This window comes from Oncorhynchus mykiss, chromosome 17 (genome assembly GCF_013265735.2).
Source record: "Oncorhynchus mykiss isolate Arlee chromosome 17, USDA_OmykA_1.1, whole genome shotgun sequence".
In the NCBI taxonomy this organism is placed as follows: domain Eukaryota; kingdom Metazoa; phylum Chordata; class Actinopteri; order Salmoniformes; family Salmonidae; genus Oncorhynchus; species Oncorhynchus mykiss.
The window spans coordinates 38,669,348-38,686,828 of NC_048581.1; the positions used below are offsets into that span (position 1 = coordinate 38,669,348).

Here is a 17,481-nt window from a genome sequence, read left to right on the forward strand (position 1 = left end):
TGGTCCCCTTCAGCTGTATATAATTATATGAAGGGCAAAGAGCTAAAGCAAGCCATAAGCAAGTGAGTTCAAATAAATTCCATACATTTTTCAGTTAAGGGTTCTAGATCTCTGAAATCTGTCACTTGTGGTTGTTCCTGGGACAGGAATTAGACAGAGGACACATTGTGTACACAAAATGTCAGACAAATCATTACATTACAGGCTGGTGTATTCAACATTTATTTGTCATTTTAAAAACAGTTTGGGACAATCAACATATAAATACATCTCTCCCACACACAAAATAGGCTGTGCACAGCACCAGACAACACATGCGCTCACACACGTGTGCACTCTTGCACACACACTCCTTCACTCAACCCAGGCCCCTGAATAGGATCTCAAAATGTGCAATCACAACAAATGAACAAAAACATTATTAAACTGCATAATCCAGTCTCCTCAAGTAGTCCTCAACAACAGGCAGAGCTTCCATCACTCTGGGGTATTCACTAAGAACCAACTGGAAGCAAACAGGCCAAAACGGGGAGGGACCTACCTGAACTTGTCCAATAAGAGATTCCCATTTCCATTGCCAAACATTTTGATTAATGAATACACCCCTGAACACATTAAAAAACACATTCACCCTGCCCGGGTCGCATATCATATCAAATACTTAATTTGTGATGGGGAAGCAATACACATGTAAAAGAAGGGTACATATTTAGAAATTAAGGCTTGGGATAAACACAAGGATAAATATGTCCACTGGCCACTAAAGTATGTTTAGGGTAGCTGAGATTGGCAAAATAAAATATCAGTTTGTTAGGACTGGGGATGAATCAAATGAGTTCAAAAAATTCTGTTAAGTCCCTCTTCTGGTCAGTGATTCTGTCTTTCATTATTTGTATGGATGGGGATGTAAAACGAACAACATGGGAGACACAGCAGTCAAAGTTCCTTTCCATATTGAGGGAGATTTTTCAGATTCTTAGTGTTTTTTGCCATGTTAGGAAGCGTGAGTCAGTTTGTAGTCACTTCCCCTTTCCAGATAGGCCCCTCCGGAGACTGATGAACAGGCTGGTTTGCTCGTGTCAAACACTCCACTAAGATGCTTTGCCCAGTTCAATCTTCTTCTGGATGGCTTTTGCAGAGTGGTATATCAATGAATCAATGAGTCCAGCCACTGGGAAAAAGATACAAGATACAGTATATAAAATGACATATCTGACACACATACAGTATAACCACTGTCCATATTTTTAATTCCAACAAATGAAAAACATCTACCTCCAATACTGCATGGTACCTCCAAACTGAGAAAGCCATCACTAATTATAAACTAGATTAAATTATATTGAAGATGTAGTGAGTGAAAAATGTGTTTTCTATGTGTACTGTATTTGTAAAATGGGAAAGTCAAAACATCACATCCCAGTGATAACAATTAAAAAAACATTTAATAATGAAATAAGCTTTATGCAACATCTTTAGCAAACCCATTACACCCTTTTGTTTGTCTGAATGCAGAGGTGCCCACCTGTAAAAACACCCCCTATGATGGCACACACTCCTGTAAGAAAATGAGTGAATGATCTGAAAAAAGAGCAAACATGTTAGATGTAACACACATCTTATTATTTAAATAGGCTACACAATGACAATGCTACAGTTGAAGTCGGAAGTTTACATACACTTATGTTGGAGTCATTAAAACAAATTGATCAACCACTCCACCAATTTCTTGTTATCAAACTATAGTTTTGGCCAGTTAGAACATCTACTTTTCCAACAATGGTTTACAGACAGATTATTTCACTTATCATTCACTGTATCACAATTCCAGTGGGTCAGAAGTTTACATATACTAAGTTGACTGTGCCTTTAAAACAGCTTGGAAAATTCCAGAAAATGATGTCATTGCTTTAGAAGCTTCTGATAGGCTAATTGACATCATTTGAATCAATTGGAGGTGTACCTGTGGATGTATTTCAAGGCCTACCTTCAAACTCAGTGCCTCTTTGCTTGACATCATGGGAAAATCTAAAGAAATCAGCCAAGACCTCAGAAAAAAAAATGTAGATCTCCCCAAGTCTGGTTCATCCTTGGGAGGAATTTCCAAATGCCTGAAGGTACCACATTCATCTGTACAAACAATAGTTTGCAAGTATAAACACCATGGGACCACGCAGCCGTCATACCGCTCAGGAAGGAGATGCGTTCGGTCTCCTAGAGATGAATGTACTTTGGTGCGAAAAGTGCAAATAAATCCCAGAACAACAGCAAAGGACCTTGTGAAGATGCTGGAGGAAACAGATGCAAAAGTATCTATATCCACAGTAAAACGAGTCCCATATCGACATAACCTGAAAGGCCGCTCAGCAAGGAAGAAGACACTGCTCCAAAACCACCATAAAAAAGCGAGACTACGGTTTGCAACTGCACATGGGGAAAAAGATCATACTTTTTGGCGAAATGTCCTCTGGTCTGATGAAACAAAAATAGAAAAGTTTGGCCATAATGACCATCGTTATGTTTGGAGGAGAAAGGAGGAGGCTTGCAAGCCGAAGAACACATCCCAACCGTGAAGCACGGGGGTGGCAGCATCATGTTGTGGGTGTTATTTGCTGCAGGAGGGCCTGGTGCACTTCACAAAAGAGATGGCATCATGAAGGAGGAAAATTATATGGATATATTGAAGCAACATCTCAAAACATAATTTACTCCCCCGGCGCCGACAGAGATAGCCGCATCGCTTTCCAGGGAAACTATGCAGCATTTAGTTTTTTTTGTGTGTTATTTCTTAAAATGCTACCCCAGAAAATCTTAGGTTTTATTACATACAGTCGGGAGGAACTATTGGATATAAGAGCAATGTCAACTCACCAACATTACGACCAGGAATACGACTTTCCCGAAAGTGGACCCTCTGTTTGGCCGACCACCCAGGACAATTGATCGGATCCCAGCCGGCGACCCAAAACAACGATGCCGTAGAAGGGGCAGACGGAGCGGTCTTCTGGTCAGGCTCCATCGCGCACTGCCCCCGAGCATACTACTCGCCAATGTCCAGTCTCTTGACAACAAGGTAGACGAAATCCGAACAAGAGTTGCCTTCCAGAGAGACATCAGAGATTGTAACGTTCTTTGTTTCATGGAAACATGGCTCACTCGAGACATGCTATTTGAGTCAGTACAGCCACTTGGTTTCTTCACGCATCGCGCCGACAGAAACAAGCAACTCTCTGGTAAGGAGAAGGGCGGGGGTGTCTGCCTTATGATTAACGAGACGTGGTGCAATCATAACAACATACAGGAACTGAAGTCCTTTTGTTCACCTGACTTAGAATTCCTCACAATGCCGACCGCATTATCTACCAAGAGAATTCTATTCGCTCATAATCACAGTTGTGTATATTCCCCCCAAGCAGACACATCGACGGCGCTGAAAGGACTTAATTCGACTCTATGTAAACAACATATCCTGAGGCTACATTTATTGTAGCTGGGGATTTTAACAAGGCTAATCTGAAAACAAGGCTCCCCAAATTCTATCAGCATATTGATTGTGCTACCAGGGCTGGCAAAACCCTAGATCACTGTTATTCTAACTTCCATGACACATATAAAGCCCTCCCTTTGGAAAAGCTGACCACGACTCCATTTTGTTGCTCCCAGCCTATAGACAGAATCTAAAACAGGAAGCACCTGCGCTCAGGTCTGTCCAACGTTGGTCCGACCAATCGGATTCCATGCTTCAAGATTGCTTCGATCACGTGGACTGGGACATGTTCCGCATAACGTCGAACAACTTCACATTATTAAAATAAAGTGGTGATCCTAACTGACTTAAGACAGGGAATTTTTAAGAGGATTAAATGTCAAGAATTGTGAAAAACTGAGTTTAAATGTATTTGGCTAAGGTGTATGTAGACTTCTGACTTCAACTGTATATGGATTTTCAATTTTGTTTTAAGCTACCTACCGCTGTTTCTCTGTGAATTTCACCATCATGGGGGAGAGTTCATATAATACAAACACCCCAGGTAGGCCCTGGTCTCCGATCAGCCCGTTGGCTACTTTCTCATGTCGGGTCACAGAGAATTGGTTTGTTTTAACCACCTGTAAGACACAAGCAATACAAAAGCCTTCCATGTTTGTCCATTAAGCCTAAGTACCTTTCTTAGCATGCATAAACAGTCATGCACAGGGAAATATACAACAATTCAATAATGAATTCCCTTAATTTATTTTATAGCTATATCACATTTAAATTAACTCCATCAAATAGCTACAATTTGTTGGTACGGTCAATAACTACCCACCCGAGTTCATTTCACAGCTGTCATGTCTAATGTATACTCACTCACCTCTCCATCCCATTTCACGTAGATGGTTGGGACAATTTTCACAAAGTACTGATACATCATGGATGCTGGAATAAAACAAGTGATTGTTTTGTAATGTGTAGCAGCAGAGCCCATGTAGTCTGCAGAAATGCAACATTTCACTCATGAACGCAGGGTAGTGCTATAGATTGACACCACATAATTAGCAGGCTACACACCGATGAGCATTCTGAGTCTTTTTGGTGAGCAGGATCTTTTTGCGCTGTTCACCTAAAAGAGCCATTCACTTGGCTCACAAACAACTCTTCATTCAGTGCTTAAACATTTATGAAAATAAAATGTACATATTTCTAATGTAAAGCCTAAAATGTTGCCTACCATTATCTCAGATCGTGAAATGCGAGTTCAAATAAAAATGTTACATGACAAAATTACATTCACATCAACGGGGCTGTAGTGGAGCGAGTCGAGAGCTTCAAGTTCCTTAGTGTCCACATCACCACCAAACTACCATGTTCCAAATACACCAAGAGAGTCGTGAAGAGGGCACGACAATGTCTTTTCCCACTCAGGAGACCAGGTCCTCAACAAGTTCTACAGCTGCACCATCAAGAGCATACTGGTTGCATCACCGCCTGGTATGTCAACTGCTTGGCATACGACCACAAGGCTGCTACAGAGGGTAGTGTGTACGGCCCAGTACATCACTGGGGCCAAGCCTCCTGCCATCCAGGACCTCTACTAGCAGTGTCAGAGATAGGCCCCCAAAATGGGCAAAGACTACAGTCACTCAAGTCATAGACTGTTCTCTCTGCTACAGCACAGCAAGCTGTAGGGGAGCACCAAGTCTAGGTCCAAAAGGCTCATTAACAGATGTAGGACAATAAGACTGAACAATTAATCAAATGGCCACCCGGACTATTTGCATTGACCCCCCCCCCCCTTGTTTTTACACTGCTGCTGCTTGCTAAATATTTTCTTAAAACGGCATTGTTGGTTAAGGGCTTGTAAGTAAACATTTCACGGTAAGGACTACTGTTGTATTCGGCGCATGTGACAAATACATTTTGATTTACAAAAAAAAAAACATTACAAAAAAATCAGTCAAGAATTACCATCTTCAGAGAATGTTAGTATAACTTATCAGATAATCGATGCCTGGGGCTCAAATTTTCAGTATATCCTTTCACAGATGTGATTCGGTTCTCGACGTTCACAAAATGATCATTTCTATCAAGTGACCGGAAGTTCTTTTTTTTTTACTGACTGATCTTTTCAACTCGCCCAGTCAGAAGAACGAATCTGTTGACTAACTTCGTTCATTTGAGTCAGTAAAGCCCAGAGCACGGTGGACCCCTACCGTCGAACGATGAACACATTCTCTCTCTCTTCCACCCCCCCCCCCTCCCCTGACTGATTTTTTTGTAATGTTTTTTTTTTTTGTAAATCGAAATGTATTCGTCACATGCGCCGAATACAACAGTAGTTTTTTTTTTTACTGACTGACCCCTACCGTCGAACGATGAACACATTCTCTCTCTCTTCCACCCCCCCCTCCCCTGACTGTTTTTTTTGTAATGTTTTTTTTTTTTTGTAAATCGAAATGTATTCGTCACATGCGCCGAATACAACAGTAGTTTTTTTTTTTACTGACTGATCCCTACCGTCGAACGATGAACACATTATTCCCCCCCCCCCCCCCCCCCACTTGTAGAAGCGTGCTTTAAACAAATTTACATTTGTTGAATGCTAAGCTTACAAATACGACTATTTATTGGTACATTTGAAACGGAGATCTAGTTTGGCCGCAAAAGGACTAGATCGTGAACGACTCTTGGCGAAATGCATTGCTTGACTGCCGTGAGTGTGATTCATTCGCGAAACACAAACGATTCGTTCTCGAGTTTGTTGAGCAGAGTCTGTATGTTATGGTTCTTCAAAGCTGTGTCCATCATAACATTCAATAGTCAATTGCATTCATTTTTGCACCATGCTATCAACTATCTATTCCAGGTCGCAGTTGTAAATAAGAACTTGTTCTCAACTAGCCTACCTGGATAAATAAAGGTGAAAAACATTTTACAAAATCTGTTCACTATGCTGCCTGCAGCATTATCTATTTTTCCTGCGCACATATGACAGAGTTGTTGGTCGGAACGCGCTTGAATCCTGCTGTAGAATTCATTGCAGCTAGCAGGTCAAAGGATCGACTAAAATGAACGACTCACTCAGAAAAACGAATCGTTCACGAACTGATCTTTGTCTCCACTGCGTTGGTTTCGCAATCCTCTCAAGTAATGGCCGCCTGTTAGTACAGCATTCCAAACTACCTAGTCTCATCGAAAAGGGGTTTCTTCTCTAGTGACCGATAACTCACATTACGCAATAAACCAAGGTAAGTGCTGCTTAGAGCGAATAATAGTGATGATAGTTAACGCCCGACTATTATATTGTTCTATCTTTTCAAATGTCTTCAAGGCCTGACCTAGGTGACATGCAAACCAGTTAGCCAGCCAAAACGCAGCTAGCTAGCTGGGTAAACAGAAGCTCGAGATAAAGGGTGGACAACGTTCGTGACATTAGCTACATATCAATCTGTTTTCGGTGGCAAATAACGTTGATAGCTTAGCTAGCTAACTCCGCTATCTTAACTTACCGTTTAAGCTTAGCCACTGGTGTAGTCTTACGACGTAGCAAGCTAGCTACAAACGCCTAGCTAGCGCAACTGATTCATAAACCTGCCATGTATTTTGATGGTTGTACTTTCTTTCAATACAGATGCCAGTGGCAGTAGGACCGTATGGCCAGCAACAGCCAGCCTGCATTGACAGAATTAAAATGGGATTCATGATGGGCTTCGCTGTTGGGATGGCAGCTGGTGCCATGTTTGGAACCTTTTCCTGTCTAAGGTTAGTTAAGTTAACCCAACGTCTAGCTATCTACCTATTACAAGTAAGCCTACACTGAAATGCAATACACTTTGTAAGAATGCAATAGTGTGTTTGGGCATCATTTCTTTACATGTTTTTGTTGCAGGCATCCACACTGCATATTGTGGTTTGTTCAATAGAACTCGATTGTTTTGAAATTTTGTTCAAATGCTGTATTTTTTCTTCCCTCAGGGTTGGCATGAGAGGCAGAGAGCTGATGGGAGGAGTTGGGAAGACGATGATGCAGAGTGGAGGCACATTTGGTACATTTATGTCCATTGGGATGGGCATCCGCTGCTGAGACCACCTACCATACTTACTGAAAATTACATAGTGGGACTTTTGTCATAACTCATTCCCATGTCACACTTTGTCCCAGAACGATGGAGAAATTATGTCAATAAATGCTGTGATTTCAATTGCTGGTAGTAGGCCAAATGTTTGGTGTGGGGCTTTTGATAAATGGGATGACTAACCTTGTGGTGCTGCAACATTGGTACCATCCAAAGGATTGACGATACCAGGGTAGTCTCTCCCAAAGGACAGATGCTTGATAAAGTGAGTCATGTTGATCTGTAGGACAACACAAATAAGTGCTCACGTGTATGGAGAACATTGCCTGGGCAAGACAAGATTTGTCAAATGTACTTACGTTGTCTAGTCCAAAACTCTGCAGATCATGAACTGAAAATAATTTGAGACAAGATGTTAGTAATGCTGTGATAGCATCATCAGTTATGTTCTGGCAGTTATGAGGGCTTACTACTCAATCTACGACTCTCCCATTACAAGTTATAATTGTTGAGCCCTCCGAAATGTGATCTAGATTACTGCTTGTACCACCTCCAATAAAGATCAAACCAACAATCACACGCTGGTTATTCAAAAGGACTGTTTTAAACCACAAGTTAGAAGCAGCTTTGGTTGTCTTCGCTAGGCTTTAATTTAATAACAGGGTCAATTCTGACTGACAACCTCTTCATAAACAAAGTTTGATATTTGACTGGATCAATTTAGAAGGGAGGGATGTGGCCTGAGTGCCAGTCTGTTTGTGCTCTTACGCCAACTCATTGTCATGACAAGGACAGCAAGGGAATAGAGGAGCACAAACAGATCTGGGACCAGGGTAAGGGGGGGACGTTTACTACAAAAATAAAAGCTACAAAAAGATGGACTTACTTTCCACAGCGTGCACTGCAGAAAGAAGAGAGAAGAGTCACTATATGACGCATGTTGGGCTACATAGAAAAAGAGGCTGGCCAAAGGCAATATGCCTCTGAAGGGGGTTCATCACATCTGGTATTTCATATATGGCCAAATTCTTTTCAAAAAGGGATTCTTGTCTCTTATTTCTGCCTTTAAGCAGACATGGACAGTAGTACTAGTCTAGCAAATAAAATCAGCATTGAGCTGGTGAATCCTTCTGCTCTATACTTTCTGTACATTGTGTTGATGACAAAAGAAACCTTTCAATGCTTCCAAGCAAGTTTATAGCGAGTATAGTACTTTGGGCCTACAACTTCATCTGGTTATGTACCATGCTACTCTATCAGCAATTCTTGAGAAATTAGTTATTAGGGTAAATGAAATTACAACAGTGCCTCAATGACAAATATGCCTGTATTGTCACACAGTTACAAAGGTTACATCAGTAAGAATTTTTATAGTAACGACTTCTGCTCTTATGCCCGCTTCCACAGTTGGAGTGCAATTGTCAACTTCTGTCAAGCCGAGTAACATGATTTAATTTGTAAAATCCATTGCAATAAATGTTTTGCGATCAGTATGCCAAACAAATTAATACATTTCACATTCATATTTATCCAGAGTGTAAGTGTCAATGCAAAATAACTTGATTAGTAAGTTAGTGTTATCAGTAGGCAACAATGATAAAGCAAGTGAGTCAATTATCCATTTACAGTCAAAACGTTACGTTTATATGTAGAAAAAAAGAGCTACTTAGTTTGACACATTTTCACCTCTGCCATAAAGATCAGATGTTTTCATGAGAAAAAAAAGAGCTACAATTAATTACTGAGATTGCAGCGGATCCTATTAGGAAAGAACGGAAGAAGTCTAGCATAAGACAACGAAAGGAATGATGAAAAAGAAAAACATGCACCATTTACAAAAGGATTTACGAGTGTTTTACTGGAAAGATTAGTTATGGATGCACTAGAAATGCCTACTGGCATAGTGACTTGCAAGTGAACTTACCGGTTAACATTGGTCTTTCCTTGCTATCCTCTGAGAATGTGCTAGGGGCAAACTACACTACAAAAGGGTCTGTACCTGGTCTGAGACAGACTGTTTTAATAAATCACAAGGTGTTTCTGGTAGCAAGTAAGCAATTTTTGATTTCCAACCCAAATCAGTCTGCTACCCGTTTGTCTTTGTGCAATTCAGAGGATTGACTTTCTGTCATGGGTATTGATGGAAAACAGAATTCTTACTTAATTGATAATTGATATAAGACCAGGGGACCAACCCATTTCGACCGGGGTTGCATTTACATAGGCAGCCCAATTCAGATCAGTATGAATGCACAAATCTGATAAAATTTGTGGAGTCAGAAAAAAAGATTGTATACAGAAAGAAAATCAGATTTGGGTTGTCCACACTTAGGATAGTAAAATGCAGGTCTTACCATGAACATGGGACTGCTGGAAACTCTTTCCAGGGGCAAAGTGGAAATTTCCTGCCACCTAACAAAAAAACAGACAAAGAGTTTAAAAGAAAGACAGACAATGAACATAATATTTGCAGATTGAAAATGTATATAAATGCATTAAAGCACCTCACAAAATATAACTCCCAGTTACAGTACACTTCCATCCCTATTTCTTTTTAAATAACCACACAGAATTATGCTCCCAAAAAGTGATGATTCCTTTGTTGTTGTTTCTAACAAATCATGCTGTTTCTAACCTGACCATTTGAAGACCAGGCAATGGTTTAAACACTGTCAGCCATGAAATAAAACATCCCCTTTTGGAGTGTAAATCAGAGTGCGAGTACTGACTATTCTTTTGATTATGAACTTAGCCAAATTATCCATGGAAGTCTAGTTACCTTGTTGACCTCCAGAAAGCCGTAGATCTGGCAGCCCTCGTTTTTCTGCTCCTGCATCTTTTGGCTGAAGCCCTCCCTCTTGCACTGCTCGATGGTGTCGGGGTTCTTGAAGGCCCAACCCCGCCTGCGATAGGCTTCTCGTACATCATCGCAGGTGTTACAGCACCTACAGAAAAGCACAGGAAATATGTCATTGTCACATAAAAATTTTGGACAATAGATAATCTCATTCATTCATGGTCTATGTTCTGAAAAATATCTAAGGTCTTAAAAAGGTGGGGGGCAGTCATATTTTAAAACAAAACCTCAAATACTTTGTAGCAAGTCCAATTTCACAGTCAAGGGATTTTAGTTATGAAATTGACAGAGAAACCCCCTTTTCCATCATGGGAAGATGGTGTAGTAGATGCACTGTATGTTCTGTAATGCCTTGGAAGGCATTCATGTCTTGGAAACTCACTTCAAATCTTCCATCTCTGCTCCGTAACAGCTTTCACAGCGCTCAGGATCTAGCTTACTGGGGTCAAAAATGTCACCTTCCTCTTGTCCCAAATCTACATGAGATGACAAAACAAATTCCATGACCCAGTGAAAAACATGAACTATTTAATACAATTCATACAGCTTATATTTTCCCATGAGGGAAAACCGCACTGCTCTCCAAGGTGTAGAATGCTCTTCAAGAAATATAATGAAATTGCAAGCAAGCTAATTAACAAGATGGTTACCGTGCTTCTCTGCCTCTGTAGTGACGGGATTGCTCTCCTTGTCGAGTCTTTGCTTGAACAGGTTGTGTTCCACATCCAACTGCTGCTCTCCAGCAACATCCATGGCATCAATGCTTAGATCTGAAGGACATGGTGGTGTTACAAATGTCATATTTCAACTGTGCAATTACCCTATAGTTTCATGTACATTCCTAAAGAGATTACCGAAGATTTTAAGTTGAAGTAGGCATTACGCATTCAGATAAAATGTCATATTTTGTTCCTTGTCCTTGTTTATAATATCATATAAACAAGCACATATAGGGGTTAATTGTGCACATGTAAGTTATGTGATGATGCATGCTAGGTCTGAACACAAGTATTTTTCTAAAGTTACTTACAGGCACATGGCATGTTAGGAAATATCACATCAATGTTGATTTTCAGTTTGTCTCCTCGTGATGTGTCCACAAACAATTCAGGATGGACCTGGGTTGGCAGAACGATATTAATTTTTGCAAGTCATAAAGCAGTGTACTTAAAGTGTGGACCGGGCCCAATAGCTGGAGTTTCAAAGAATTGTGGGTAAAAGTTATGACAGATGGCTTAATAAGAAAAACACAACATTTGTTATATTCTAATCATCCTCAAATAGGCCAGTCATTGTATTTTAGCACTATACCCACCATTGAAATGTTTACTATTCCCAGTTGCCCAGGTGGCAATGGAGTGTAAATTAACTGTCTGATTAATCAGTATATAATACACAATTAATTGTTATATACAGCCTGAAACATTGAAGTGCAAAATCATGTAAATGTTCCTTACAAACCAGAATGTTGAATATATAGATATTTTTATGTACTCTGACGGTTGTCTGTGCGGCTTGTCCTGCAGCCGCCCTACATTTTTTACAACATATCCACATGAAAGTATTGTTTACACTACTTTATAGAGAGCTGGTAGGTATATGGTTCTGTTGGCTTGTATTTCCGGTGTGTATTTTAAATCTACTGACACAACCGATGTAAACACTACCGAATTACGTTCCCTCACATTCAGCTGGCAGTGGCAAACCTACCAGCTCTTTAAAAAGTTGGGTAAGCAATACTTTCCTTACTCTACCAGTTGCACAGACAACCAGAAAAAGTTCAAATGTACTTTTATTCAACATTCTGGCTTGTAAGGAACATTAAATGATTTTGCACTCCAATGTTTCAGGCTGTATATACCAATTAATCGTGCATTACAGCCTGATTAATCAGACCAACATTTTACTTGATATTTAATTAGACATTTTTTTTTAAATCGCAAAGGGCTTGGCTGAAAGTTTGAATACCACTGTCTGTCTTAGGAGTTTACAAACTAGAATAAGTGTGACTTGCAAAGCTTGAACCTAAACAGAGTAGCTAGCTAGATGTTTAGTTCCCTGTTCTCCTAGCCGACTAAACTCAACAATTTACAGTGGAGTTGAGCGGCGACTAGTGTAAATGCAAGCTACAGTGCCTTGCGAAAGTATTCGGCCCCCTTGAACTTTGCGACCTTTTGCCACATTTCAGGCTTCAAACATAAAGATATAAAACTGTATTTTTTTGTGAAGAATCAACAACAAGTGGGACACAATCATGAAGTGGAACAACATTTATTGGATATTTCAAACTTTTTTAACAAATCAAAAACTGAAAAATTGGGCGTGCAAAATTATTCAGCCCCTTTACTTTCAGTGCAGCAAACTCTCTCCAGAAGTTCAGTGAGGATTTCTGAATGATCCAATGTTGACCTAAATTACTAATGATGATAAATACAATCCACCTGTGTGTAATCAAGTCTCCATATAAATGCACCTGCACTGTGATAGTCTCAGAGGTCCGTTAAAAGCGCAGAGAGCATCATGAAGAACAAGGAACACACCAGGCAGGTCCGAGATACTGTTGTGAAGAAGTTTAAAGCCGGATTTGGATACAAAAAGATTTCCCAAGCTTTAAACATCCCAAGGAGCACTGTGCAAGCGATAATATTGAAATGGAAGGAGTATCAGACCACTGCAAATCTACCAAGACCTGTCCGTCCCTCTAAACTTTCAGCTCATACAAGGAGAAGACTGATCAAAGATGCAGCCAAGAGGCCCATGATCACTCTGGATGAACTGCAGAGATCTACAGCTGAGGTGGGAGACTCTGTCCATAGGACAACAATCAGTCATATATTGCACAAATCTGTCCTTTATGGAAGAGTGGCAAGAAAGCCATTTCTTAAAGATATCCATAAAAAGTGTTGTTTAAAGTTTGCCAAAAGACACCTGGGAGACACACCAAACATGTGGAAGAAGGTGCTCTGGTCAGATGAAACCAAAATTGAACTTTTTGGCAACAATGCAAAACGTTATGTTTGGCGTAAAAGGAACACAGCTGAACACACCATCCCCACTGTCAAACATGGTGGTGGCAGCATCATGGTTTGGGCCTGCTTTTCTTCAGCAGGGACAGGGAAGATGGTTAAAATTGATGGGAAGATGGATGGAGCCAAATACAGGACCATTCTGGAAGAAAACCTGATGGAGTCTGCAAAAGACCTGAGACTGGGACGGAGATTTGTCTTCCAACAAGACAATGATCCAAAACATAAAGCAAAATCTACAATGGAATGGTTCAAAAATAAACATATCCAGGTGTTAGAATGGCCAAGTCAAAGTCCAGACCTGAATCCAATCGAGAATCTGTGGAAAGAACTGAAAACTGCTGTTCACAAATGCTCTCCATCCATCCAACCTCACTGAGCTCGAGCTGTTTTGCAAGGAGGAATGGGAAAAAATGTCAGTCTCTCGATGTGCAAAACTGATAGACATACCCCAAGCGACTTACAGCTGTAATCGCAGCAAAAGGTGGCGCTACAAAGTATAAGGGGGCTGAATAATTTTGCACGCCCCAATTTTTCAGTTTTTGATTTGTTAAAAAAGTTTGAAATATCCAATAAATGTCGTTACACTTCATGATTGTGTCCCACTTGTTGTTGATTCTTCACAAAAAAATAGTTTTATATCTTTATGTTTGAAGCCTGAAATGTGGCAAAAGGTCGCAAAGTTCAAGGGGGCCGAATACTTTCGCAAGGCACTGTATTCTTTGGGTGCTGAAATATAATGCTTTTGATAAAAACTTTATTTTATGCGATGTTGGAACTCCAGTCCGCTCTCACAATTCGCCGCTCAACTCCATTGTTCTCCTAGTTGCCTGTTCTCCCGTAGAGAATTGTTCAGTGTGGTCCACACAGAGCTAGCCTCTTATGAATTATTATTTTACCCCCTTTTTTCTCCCAAATTTCATAGTATCCAATTGGTAGTTTTATAGTCCTGTCCCATCACTACAACTCCTGTACAGAGGCGAAGGTCGAGAGCCGTGCGTCCTCCGAAACGCAACTCAACCATGCTGCACTGTTTCTTGACACAATGCCCGCTTAACCCGGAAGCCAACCGCACCAATGTGTCGGAGGAAGCGCCGTACAACTGGCGACCGTGTCAGTGTGCATTGCGCCCGGTCTGCCACAGGAGTCGCTAGTGCGCAGTGGGACAGGAACATCCCTGCTGGCCAAACCCTCCCCTAACCTGGATGACGCTGTGCGCCCCCCCATGGTTCTCCCGGCTGCGACAGAGCCTGAACTCGAACCAGGTTCTCTAGTGGCACAGCTAGCACTGAGATGCACTGCGCCACTCGGGAGGCCCTAGAGCTAGCTTCTTAACCACATACCTTGCTGGCATACCTACACTAGTGTACCTGACTATTTTCAGAAAAAAAATCACATGAACTCACCTCCTTAGTGAGATAATACTGCAACTCTGAGAAGAACAGGATCAACATGATGAGACCACTTATGATGGTGACTGTAAAAGGGGTAAAGACAAAAATGCATGTCAGAATATCACCAAATCCCATTGATTTTTAGCAAACTATAGTAGCTAGTCATCCGTTTACCCCCCAGATGTAGAAACACTTAACATAAGGTCTATGCTTCATGTAGGCTTACCCTGGAGTGATGTTTTGATAACCATGTAAATCTCTCTCTGACTAGGTGAATTTTATCAAGATATTCGGCTCTATTTGGAAAAAAATAATACATTTTCCAGATTGGAAAATGCTAATTAGCATCAAAACAAATCCCAGCAAGCTCCTGTACATCATCTTTAGCTTGCACCTTTGCTAAGAGATAAATATAAAGAAATGTAGCCAATGTATTAATTACTACATTTAGCTAACATTAGATATTTAATCCAGAGATTTTTACCGTTGTCTCAATTCGGCAGTCTCCTCCAGATCATCATGTAATTTGTAGTTCTTAATGAATGCCACATTAGCAGCTAATTTGTGTTTCATTTGTTGTGGGTACAGGCAAATAAATTGATAAGTCACCATGTCTGAGAGAGTTACACGGTTATCAAAATGTCACGCCAGGATAAACCTACACGAAACACAGACCTTATTAAATGGTTCTAGAATCCCCTATGGTAAAAATGAATGGTCAAAAACGATTGTAACCATTTCCCTGTTTGGCCGCTAGGTTTTATGGGTATTACACTCATACTATGGTACTCTATAGTCCACCTTACAAGTTCTGTTTAGAAGCGAATTGGCTCTGGCAGACAAAACAGCCAATACTACCATACAGACATGAATCGATTCTCAACTACGGTACGGTTCTAGAAACGTATAAAGCCCTCACATAAAAATAATTTCACAAATGCTAAATATACACTTACTGTACCCTGTTTTAACAGTTGCAGCTGACAGTATTTTTCAGTGATAACACGTTTGTGGCATCTTCTTCCGTTTACACACAGGTGTTCGGAGACTTAGCTAGCTAATTAGTACGCCTCTGCCTTCTGTCTGTTTTCCGTAAACAAGCGCTCTAACATGGAAATATGGCTGTGTGGGAACCCTAACAATAAAATGTGTAGTAATGTAAGATTATTTCTGGGTGATACGAAAAGGTACATTCCTTTCGTTTCCAAAAACCGTACCGCAAGGGATGCGTTTTAACGTTCAGAACGAGCGTCGGGGCTCTTAAAAAAAGTTCGCCGGCCAGAAGATAATATCGTCAATATCGGCGCTCAAGGTAGTTAGCGTCTATGAATGGGTTATGCTACTGCTAGCAATTGGGGATAGTGTTAGTGTTATGCTTGTAACTAGAACTCTGCACAAAAATACTCACCTGTAGCTCCACCACATGTTTTAATTCGGAAATCCTCAAGCGTTTTCGGATATGCATCAAATTGTTTCAGTTTATTTAGTGTGTCCATCTTCTTTCATACATCGGCTGAAAGAATCCCTGACACATCAGTCCTCGACATTCACTTCCGGTACACAAGGCATGCATGCGTAAGGAACCAATCAGCGTTGACCGCATAAGGGTCAGTATATGAATTTACTTGACTACAATTTGGGAGTTTTGTATAAACTAGCAGAATTAAAGGCGCTTCATGGTCAATCTGATGTCTGCATTGGCCATGCAGTATTTACAGCAGAAGGCAGGGCATTCATACTTATTGCTCTTTGCAGAGCTGTTGTGAAGGAAGTTGTCTAGGAAGGGAGTTAGTTTATACACAGGGCCGGTCCTTGCCGTTCTACCGCCATTGGCGAGACCAAAAATGACTCCCTGCAAAACTAGAATAGTTCCAGTAAACAAAATGACGTTGAAAAGACGTCTAAAATACGAATTTTCCAGACTTTGAAGTTAGGTTCAATTTAGGTTCTGAATGAAAGGGGGAAAGGTTTTTTTCCGTATGTTTAAAATGTTTATTTTCCAGGACGTTGAAAAGGCATATTTTCCGGACGTTGAAAAATATGTATTTTCCTGATGTTGAAATCCGTTTCATTTTCAGTTCTGAATGAAAGTTGAAAATAAGTCATTTATAGACGTTTATGTTTGGGCCAAATCAAGTCTGGTCCAGACCGGACAAAGTCTGAACCATACATAGACGTCTATGATTGGTTCAGATTTGGTGCGGACCGGACCAAAAATCTGTCATTGGACGTTGAAATCAAGGTCTGTCTGGACTGCACCAAATTTCAACCGTCCATGTTTTAGGCCCACCGTTTGTAAAACAGGCCATTGCATTCTGATTCCCGTGACTAAATAAATGTGGCTATTTAAACTCTGAATATCAGCTACCCAACTTTTTCAAGAGTTATCGCGAGCCTATTTGCAATGTGTTTACACAGCGGGAATTGCAGAAGTATTTTATTTTTTGCTATGATCAGCTTGTCAAAAATGTAGATACAAACTTGAAACCACTGATCATGACAATAGGGTGAAACTCCTGGACACAATTTGTGATTGTCAATTCCATACTGTCCATTTTACTTTGACCTGTCCTGTTTTTAGGATATGTTGTTTGTTAACAGCGCCTTGTTTATTTGATTGAGCGCCAATTAGGTTAGGCTATTTGAT

At 40.6% G+C, this 17,481-nt stretch overlaps 2 protein-coding genes across 3 annotated transcripts; one reads left to right on the forward strand and one right to left on the reverse strand.

Annotated features, from left to right (window-relative positions):
* Positions 1-198: 198 nt before the first annotated feature.
* Positions 199-16,589, reverse strand: ergic3 (ERGIC and golgi 3). 2 transcript variants are annotated; one of them, XM_021568421.2, is made up of 14 exons: positions 16,243-16,589; positions 14,847-14,917; positions 11,445-11,532; positions 11,065-11,184; positions 10,797-10,890; positions 10,337-10,502; positions 9,912-9,969; positions 8,444-8,458; positions 7,917-7,948; positions 7,741-7,837; positions 4,356-4,420; positions 3,971-4,107; positions 1,526-1,581; positions 199-1,171 (listed from the first exon to the last, which is right to left on the reverse strand). In XM_021568421.2, exons 1-14 carry the CDS (start codon positions 16,328-16,330, stop codon positions 1,092-1,094), a joined length of 1,167 nt encoding a protein of 388 aa, XP_021424096.2. In that variant the 5' UTR covers positions 16,331-16,589; the 3' UTR covers positions 199-1,091. The 2 variants fall into 2 exon arrangements, with proteins under 2 accessions (XP_021424096.2, XP_021424097.2); XM_021568422.2 differs by lacking the exon at positions 8,444-8,458 and having other exon boundaries at positions 16,243-16,586.
* romo1 (reactive oxygen species modulator 1) lies at positions 6,717-8,134 on the forward strand. Its single transcript, NM_001160686.2, is given in 3 exon segments — positions 6,717-6,729; positions 7,113-7,243; positions 7,457-8,134. Coding segments are annotated over 2 exon segments (240 nt in total). The 5' UTR covers positions 6,717-6,729; the 3' UTR covers positions 7,566-8,134.
* Positions 16,590-17,481: the final 892 nt, after the last annotated feature.